The sequence below is a fragment of the Gymnodraco acuticeps genome, unplaced genomic scaffold (genome assembly GCF_902827175.1).
Source record: "Gymnodraco acuticeps unplaced genomic scaffold, fGymAcu1.1, whole genome shotgun sequence".
Classification (NCBI taxonomy): Eukaryota; Metazoa; Chordata; class Actinopteri; order Perciformes; family Bathydraconidae; genus Gymnodraco; species Gymnodraco acuticeps.
Window position 1 is genome coordinate 76,678 of NW_022991932.1, and position 9,678 is coordinate 86,355.

The 9,678-nt window shown below is 42.2% G+C and overlaps 1 protein-coding gene across 1 annotated transcript; it reads right to left on the reverse strand.

Moving 5' to 3' along the window:
* Positions 1–4,080: 4,080 nt before the first annotated feature.
* Positions 4,081–9,678, reverse strand: lgsn (lengsin, lens protein with glutamine synthetase domain). The gene is made up of 5 exons (XM_034200254.1): positions 9,187–9,678; positions 8,577–8,838; positions 7,367–7,783; positions 6,327–6,487; positions 4,081–5,563 (listed from the first exon to the last, which is right to left on the reverse strand). The coding sequence occupies exons 1-5, from the start codon at positions 9,232–9,234 to the stop codon at positions 4,370–4,372; spliced, it is 2,082 nt and encodes a 693-aa protein (XP_034056145.1). The 5' UTR covers positions 9,235–9,678; the 3' UTR covers positions 4,081–4,369.

Below are 9,678 nucleotides of genomic sequence, written 5' to 3' on the forward strand. Positions count from 1 at the left end.
TATTGTGTTTGTTTCCCGGGGAAAACACTCACGAGAAACACCGGCTGTTGTTGTGCCTGCTGTGACGTCAAGTTACTCCGTTCTCCGCTTGTAATTATGCCGAAGCTTCAAAGTTGTATTTATCATCTGAATTTGCCGAAACAAGTTTAATATTCTGAAAGCCAAGACTTTGTTTATTTGAAACCAGATGAAAACAAACTGGAACGGACCCTGCCGTGTTATCTATGATTACTATACGCCTTTCATTCATAATTTCAGCCGAGGGAGGGGAACAGCAGAACAGCAGAGTGGCGAGGGAGAGCTGTCTTCTTCCCTTTACAAGCTTCAGAAATGTATTTATCGTGTGATTTTGGAAATAAAAGTTTCATATTCTGAAAGCCAAGACTTTGTTTATTTAAACATTTTTAAAAACATCCGAAATAAAAAACATTTTTTAAAAGATTTTTTTATTGGCTCATGATAGGGATTTTTATTTTTGAACGTTTATTAAGGACAGGATATAAGTATTGTGTGTGTATCAGAGCCTGATATGTATTTTTGCCATAGAGCTCCATGTGTATATAAAAACTATGAAACACATGAACACACTCAATTCCACACACCATCCCGATGCCATAAATACTCACCAAATGTGTATTAATCCACCGCTGAAAATAGTCCCCAACAAACGCACTATTTCCTCCTGTGTGCTATTACAGCTTTAGGAAGAACATCAGACGGACTTATGGGATGTTGTATAGCAAACCTTACCCATCGTTGTATTTTCCCTTTGTCTCATTTGTCAATTATATATGTTTTTAATGGGCTTCATGTTGTACATTTTATATTGTTGTTGTTTATGAGTTGTCTTATGATGATTATGATATCTACTGCTCAACTGTTGTCATCCTCATGGATATGCATGATTGTTATACTGAGTAATCCAGATGTTTAATACAACTAAACATACAATAAAACAGTGTTTAACTAAAGGGAAATATATCATTTAAAACAGTGGTCGCCAACCAGTCGATCGCGATCGACCGGTCGATCGCGAGTGTGGTGCGGGTAGATCGCGGACCGTTAAAAAAAAAGTAACAAAAGAAAGAAAAATAAAATAAAAATAATAATGTTTGAAAAATACGTTTTTAGATGTAAACCTATCATCCACCACCCCGTTAGCAGGTGCCACTTGATTGACGTATATTTGAGACACTTCAATAATATAATACATTAAACGTGATTTACGTGAACCTCATCATGACACAAGAGAGGACGGCAGGACTGCAGTTTCCCGTGTTCAGTGAATGCAACAGAGGCAAGTCACCAGACCAATCAGAGAGTTGCATGGAAATACACGTGTGCTTGTGTCATTCAAGCTCGGCTCTGTGTGTGTGTGGCAATAGCGCATTTAGTGTAAGAGAGCTAGAGAGAAGAGAGAGGAGAGAGAGAGAGGAGAGAGAGAGAGAGAGAGGAGAGAGAGAGAGAGAGAGAGAGAGAGAGAGAGAGAGAGAGAGAGAGAGAGAGAGAGAGAGAGATAGAAGATAATGAGAGAGATAGCGCGAGAGATAGCTAGAGGATCAATAGAGAGCGATAGCAGTAGAGGCTAGAGAGAGATTCGAGAAGAGAGAGAGAGAGAGAGCGGTGCTAGCGGGGACCGTGATGTTAGCATCTGGTTAACTAGCTGCACTAACGGACATAAGGAGCTGTTTCCACAACAAGCTCGAGGCGAGTCCTCCCCTGTCAGACTGAGGGGCTCAGGTGAGCTAAAGGACTCTCTGAGTGTTTAGAACGGTTTTGTCTAGGGATGCTCCGATCGCCAATTTCGGGGCCGATCGCCGATCGCCGGAATCAGTATCGGCCGATACCGATCGCCGATCCGATCGAGTGGGCGGGGCCTAAATGGAAGATTTAAACATCACTTTAAATCTTCCATTTAAAGTGATGTTTAAAACTCAGTTAATGGGGCTCATTCACGGGAGCTTCCACAAACAACAATCAACTTAATTATTACATTCAAATGATGTACATTATTCAAGTTTACATTCACTTTGGATAATAACACGGGAGAAATTAGCGGAAGCGCTCGATTTTCCTCTCTCTCTCTCCCCCCTCTCTCCCTCTCCTGACAGCCTGTCAGTATCTCATGCAGCTCACTGATCCAGTAATGAGTGACCCGACAATGAAGAATACATATATTTATAATAACTAGTTTAGCTTGTTCCAGAGGTAAAATAACTAAGTGTGTTAGGTCTAACTCTTACGGTACGTCCACACAGCAGCTTTTCAAAAATCTTGAAAATCTTGGAGCTGGGCGTGTCTGAAAGCTTGGGGATTTTTTGCGAGCAACGCGACCAACAACCAATCACATGAATCTCCCGCCCCCGACATACAAAGCAAAAAAAAACGGGGATTTTATGCGAGCAATATATATATATATAAACTCCCCAAACAGGCGAAAACCTACCAGTTTCACCCACTGTCTCTGCCACCTCCCTCCATGCCTGGTTCCTCCGGTTTGTATCCCGTTAATAGTTCTGGTCGTAAAGAACCGGGTGATTTGCTACCGTAATTTCTCGTTTGGAATATGAGGAAATGAACTGCGGTCTGGTTCTCCCTGTGTGTGTGTTTCGCTGCGCTTACCGGTCCGGCGGGCGGAGCTGCAGGATTTCTGCTTCACACACGTTGCATACCGCTATTTTGCTGTCTTTTTCGGACACCTTAAAATAATGCCAGACCGGTGAAGCCATTTTGGCGAGCTTGTTTTGCCGGACACAGAGAAAAGTGTCATGTATTTTACATCATGCGATCGGCTCTGTTTAGAGAGAACCGATCGATCGGTAGAGAGTGAGTATCGGCCGATCTCGATCGGTGACCGATCGATCGGAGCATCCCTAGTTTTGTCACAAATTATTCAAAAGATTATTTCCGCGGCACACCTTCATATGATCATTATAGTTATACAAACAATAAGCGAATAACTGAAAAACAGGTATGAAATACTATATGGCAGTAAAACAAGAATACAGTATAAAAGGGGAGTGATTTGTAAAATATCCATAAAGAAAAAGAAAATCTGTTTACAGTTCTGTTTCAAATGGGTGCTGAGAGATGTATCCATAGATCTCTTCATGTTGCTCTCAAAGTGCACCAGATTGATGCTTTCAACTTCAATATTTTAAAAAAAATCTTCCAGGGGGAACATTCCCCCGGACCCCCCTGGAGGAGGTGAAGTCCGCCCCCCACTCGTAAAAAATAGCACTTTACCCCTGCCTATATGCCTTGAGCTGATTATGGAGCCTTCATTGTAACAGTAATTCAGATGCAATTAGCCTATATAAAAGGCCTCAAATTGGAAGCACTGTCTGGGCCGTCTTTTTCACTCAATTCTGCAATAGGTAGATCTCGCCTTTCACCTAGGCCGACGTCGGTGATCTTGGGCTTAAAAAGATTGGTGACCACTGATTTAAAACAAGACTTCAGTGGGACCAATAAGGTATCTCTTTTACAAAGTCTCAATTACTTTTTAATACATTTTCAAACCTCACTGGGAACAGCTTTTTTTAAATCCACTTTCAACTAGGTCTGTTGACTAACTACGGCATTGCTTTTATAAAACCATTATGTTGCATATTGTATTGTTACTTTCTAATGCAGGTAGCAGCACTAGCATTGTTTTAACTTCTCAAAATCAGAGCCGAATTATACTGAATAATCTGGAAGGATTGGTACCACTAAAATAGTTGTTTTTTTGTAAATTGGGGAAACTGACACTTTTTGTGTTGTAGATTGCACCTACATGTATTTATGTCTGTACAATACACTGTAAATAAAAGAATACATCGTGAAAACAAAAGAAGTGTTTTTTTGTGAAGAGAAGTAAGGGTACGCTAACATACGCTTGGATAAAATAAAGTGTAGGTACCTGTTAGAAAACTACTAATAGCCTACAGGAAAACAAAACCTAACGTCGGGAGCCACCAAGAGGTTAACATTTTCATTGCATACAAAAAAAAAAAAACTGACACTGTTTAAATTGGAGAGCCATTTTTAGTATAAGAGTCAAAGCATTTTAAAGTTTTCTTCTGTAGGTCCGAGCCATTTTTTTCACAAGTTATTTTATTAATTGATCAGTCAGTAGATCACACTGGATAAAGCGACAGTAGCATCATTAATGTTCTTTAAATTAATTTTAAAATATATATATATAAACACAACAACATTTTACAAAAGTGCTTTAAACATTGAGGATGTAGTAATACTTTTATTTTGTAATAACTGAAAAATATCTACAATCAGTAATAATAAACAGGTATCATATAAAATAAAAAGCTTTGCTAGCTGTTTTTATTGCCTTTATTTGAGTAGCAGGGGAAAGTCTGTGTGCTTTCTAGATGAAATACTCCAGGCACTTGTTCCTCTCATCATCCAGTTCTTGGGTCTCAATCTCAAACTTTTTCATGGCAATGAAATACTGAACAAACGGCTCTCCGAGGGTGCTGCAGATGACGTGATCCTCGCTCAGCGCCTCCAGAGCCTCGTCGAGCTTCACAGGAACGGCAAAGTCCTTCTGCTGACCGGGCGCTTTGTTTACACCGCTCTCGATGTTCAGGTTTCTCTTGATGCCGTCCAGTCCCGCGGCCACAGTGGCAGCCAGCACGATGTACGGGTTGGCCATAGCTGAGCCCAGCTTGTTGTCGATGTGCGTCTCCCTCCCCCCGTGACTCTTAATGTTGAAAGAGCTGCTGTTATCATTGCAGCCGCATGTGGCGTAAAGCATGAGTTTCGGGTCTTTGATTGTCTTTGCGATGTGGCTCCGGCAGCCCAGGCCGGGCGACATCAGGCAGCTCAGAGCAGCAGAGTGGCTGAGAAGCCCGGCAAGCCATTTCCTGCCAATCTCAGAAAGCTCACTGGCCTTCTCCCCGCTTTGGAAGAGGCTACGTCGGCCGTTAGCATCCCACAAGCTGTGAGAGAGAACCCCAGCATTGTACAGGCCGTCGTCTGTGAAGAAGCTGGCAATGTAGCTGTACTTGCGAGCCATTTCTTTGATGCCGGTGCGGAAAGTGAAGGCGGTATCTGCGGCCGCAATTCCAAACTCTGGCCTCAGGTTGATCTCCATCTGGCCGGGGCCGCTTGCAGAGGCGATGCTGTCGATGTCTGCGCCCATGCAGTACATGCTGTCCACCAGCTGCTGGAAGAAAGGCAGGTCGTGGTTGCTGAGCAGCGTTGTGGCCGGGAACAGGAGCGTCTTCGGTCCGATGCGGTCGGGTGTTCCCAGGACGCAGCATTCATAACTGAAGGATGAGTGAAGGGAGAAGCCGAGGCCCTGGAGCTGGGCGAGGAGCTGCTTGGCGATGAGGCGAGGTGAGGTTCGGAGGGGGTTTCCTGCCACGGTGCAGGGGTCGCAGATCACCCTCGCTGTCTGCTCCGCCCAGGGTAAGACCCTGAAGGTGGACAGATCTGGGATCAGCAGGACATCACCGCTGAAGTTGGCAGTGCTGGCGTTGTCTACTTCGTTGCTCTTAGGACTCAGGGTCAGCTCCAGGTAGCTTCTGGGCATCGGTACCCCGTACACCGCTTTTTCCTGTGGATACATTTGTGTTGAAGCATGAATTCAAAATGTTTCAACATATACCTATTCACTTTGTTTTTCTAGAGTTGATAAGCTATGATGTTGATGTATAAAAAGCATAAAAACTGAGAGCAAGTGAAACAAATGAAGCTCTGTCCAAAATAGAAAAAAAAGGCCTAACGATACCTCTAACGCTTAACCATTGACAATCGATCAATATATAACATTTATTTGTCAAATTCCTAGACAAACACTAATGTAAAAATCTAACTTTGGTTTAGAGGGATTGGCATGGTGTTTCTTTAAAAAAGTTTAAACCATGCATCTGGCACTTCAGTCTAGCCAAATTTATCTGGAACGTCTATTGACTTCCAAGAAAAGGTTCCAGCATTAAACATGTAAAACCCCAAAATTAGGAGGGAGGGATGGAAAGATAGATAGATAGATAGAGAGAGATAGATAGATAGATGGATAGATGGATAGATGGATAGATGGATGGATGGATAGATGGATAGATACAGTAGATAGATAGATAGATAGATAGATAGATAGATAGATGGATAGATAGATAGATAGATAGATAGATAGATAGATAGATGGATAGATAGATAGATAGATAGATGGATAGATAGATAGAAAGATAGAGAGATAGATAGATAGATGGATAGATAGATAGATAGATAGATAGATAGATAGATGGATAGATAGATAGATAGATAGATAGATAGATAGATAGATAGATAGATAGATAGATAGATAGATAGATAGTAGTTACATGGAAGAAGCGGACAGGCACTGTCTTGGACCTGGACACCCCGTGGAGGTCGGTGGCCTCAAAGCGGACAAAGTTGATGTTTTCTCTGGCGATCTGCTGCTTGATCTGCTCCATGTTGGCAATGAACCTCTGATTTCCAATACTATCAACAGAGTCGTTATCTGTGGAACAGAGTATGAAATATCTGAGAAAAAACATTTAATAAGCAACAGAGAGTTTAATTTCAAATGCTTTGTGTCGTATTCTTGGAAAGAAAAAACTAATATGAAACCTTCGTTTTACTATAGAATTTCTGAAACGCTCTTGTGGCGTCAAGACCAAATTAGTCAAATCTTTATCCAGTTTAGTTTCATGTCAGGTCTGAGTACAGCTGGACAGATAGATCTGAGAAGCTGATATTAGTTTATGCAGATATATTGATATTTGTGTTTTTGTTGACCCTTGATCAACCAAGGGTGTCCGTTGATGAGTCAGCCAATATTACAGAAGTGCCAAACTAGGTTTGAGATCATTTAAAACCAGTGTCACCAGTACAGAGTGTGTTCACCAGAGAGCACTGACAATGGTAAACTGTCTTGCTAAATATTTATCTTGGCCTCAAATATACAAATAATTCTGTATAAAGATTGTTTATGTTATAAAAAATAAACAACAAGTCTGCCAAAAATATTCCCATTCTATTCTTTAAACTCTCATATATCTATAAATGATTCTGCCTTAGACATCCAGTATTGGTAAGGCTAAAATACTGAGGGAAGAGAAGCAAATTCCAATGAAAGACAACTTAAAATAGCAAATAAAGGAAATCTTTCTGCTGGAGATCAACACCAAGTTAATTCTACTCAACTAACAAATTCATAGTTAAAAGTTAAAACACAAAAAGCTCAATATCCATCAATCAATCCAAGTCAAAACAGGAACTAGAATGAGACAAAGCCAACATTTTAAAACAATACGTGACCCAAGATGGAGGAAGGACTTGAGTCACCTTTTAATGATTTGCCACAAACTTCTAGTCTTTTAACCAAAGCTTCACTGACCTGAATGAGGAGCTCCAGTCTCTGCCCAGGATCCGCCGCTTGCATGTGTGTGAGCCCTAACTCCAGGCAGCCTATTTGTGTTGGCATCGGCCCTGATTGGGCTGGATGAATCCACGCAGGAGGGCTGCTGAATAGACGTGCCGTCGCTGAACCTGGCCCCACTTCTGGAAGCGTCAGATGGGGGTTTGAAGGTGCTGAACGTCCTGTTGGGGTTTCCATCGTCCTGCCGTCCATCAGACCGTCCATTACCATTACCACTGCTTCCATGGAGGTACGTATAAGGACTTCCTGGCTTCCCCTCGTCTCTTTCCCGGACGCTAAGCATTGGACTGTCTCTCAGGATGGTCTTTAGCTCCTCCATGGTCTGCCGGGGGACGCTGGTTTCACCGTAGGATGCTCTGGTTTGAGAGGAAGCTCCTGTAAGGCAAGGCAAGTTTATTTATTTAGCACCTTTCAACATAAGGCAATAGAGTGGTGCAGGAATGAGTCCTAAAACCCGGAAGTGAGTTAGCATGTTACCACTTCCGGATCCCTCGTCTCAGAGTCAACGGGTTTTTTTAACTAGTTTATGGAAAATATCTGGAAATAAGGTCTGTGGTTGACACAAATTTAAGAGACAGATCACAACATTAAATCCATCAGCAGTGACCCCACTGGTAATTTTTTGAAGAGTTTACGTATCTGAAAAACGATAGTTGTTACCAAGTGGCTGAATAGGACTACAGAAGTTGTCGAGGACGTTGTACGTCATTACGCCGAACATGTAAACACTCCCGCTAAGTTTGTTTGCCCTGTTCTGCTTGAAAGCAAGTACCTGCCTCCCGCAAACTGTTCAAACAAACGCTTCAACTTGTACAATTTAGGATCTGTATGTTTGAATATGGATCTTAACGTTGAAGTCGTGCGACCTTGCTGTAGTTCGTTTATAGCATAACGTTAGCATTTTGCTTCTGGCCATTAGATTTATGATTATAAAATTATAAAAGTAGGATAGACAAGTGGAGATTATCCGGCTGAACAAAACGTGCATTTATCAAACAGGTTCGTTTTCCACAGATCTTAATTTTCCAATATTCCAAAATCCTATGGAGAAATCCCATTGCTTTTTGTCGAGGGAACCCATGCGCAGCTAACTTCCGGGTCGGCCTACATAAATACGTCATCACTGCAGCACTCTATTCAAAGTGCTTTACAAAAATGAAAGACATCCCTGTAGTCCAATCGTCCTCGACGGCAGGCTCAATCTCCACCCGCGCTGGGGGTTTGTGAGGCAAAGGGCTGATGGAGATCAGAGTAGGAGTTTCTGGAGGTAAAGGGGTGCTGGTGGTGGGAGAATGGATGATAGACGGACCTCCTCTTCTGGAGCTCCAGTCCACGGGAGATGAATGTCTCCCAGACACCCTCACCCCCTTCCTGTTGCCCAGGCTCATCTTCGTGCCATCTATTTGGTCTTTGCTTCTACTCTCGCCCTCCTGGAAAACACACAACGGGTCTATCACAAGTACGGTAAGAGATTGTTCAAGTTATCAAAGATTGTAAGGAGTTAAACCTGTAATGCATAAGAGTAAAGACATTCAATTACAAATAAATGTCACTGATCTGATGCTTATATCTTAAGCAACTTGGAATAAATGCATTCAACCATGATTAAACAAACTAAAACAAAAAAAATCCTGCAGGTACAATAGCTATCAATAAGCCAAACCATTGTTAGTGCTACTGCATTTGCTTAAAATGACCTAAGCAAAGACAAGATCACAAACAAAGTCAACAACGAGCGATGTATCTAGAAATGCACAAATGAAAAAGTTAGTTGTTACCTTGAAATCTTCAGAGTCATTCATTTCTTTGTTTGGACTCTTTTTCATGAACTGTGATTTGGAATTCGATAGCCCCTCCTGTGAAGGCAGAGCTTCACTCGCACATAATCTTTATAGACAATTGGTACAATGGTGACGGATTAGAAAATTCTTTTTGCCCCCCAACACCCACGGGAGTCGGGCTGGAAACTGTCAGCGTGCGGCCGCTGGTGGACACTGTGCTGCTGCTGCTTCGAGCCCATTGGCTGCCCCTGAGGACCATTCAGAGGTGCTTTTGTGTCATTGCAAAGTGAAACTGCAGCACTCAGCAGCTCTGTTTGAGCTTCCAGAAAGATATGGCAGCAAACATATTTATTCCAGAGGACCAGACAATGCTCGCTGTTAGTGATGGTCTGTGCATTAAAGAGCTACTGTCTGAGGGAAATCACTGTCTGATCAAGAGGGTCTTAAAGGTCACCTATTATGCAAAATCCACTTCTTCATGTCTCTTCT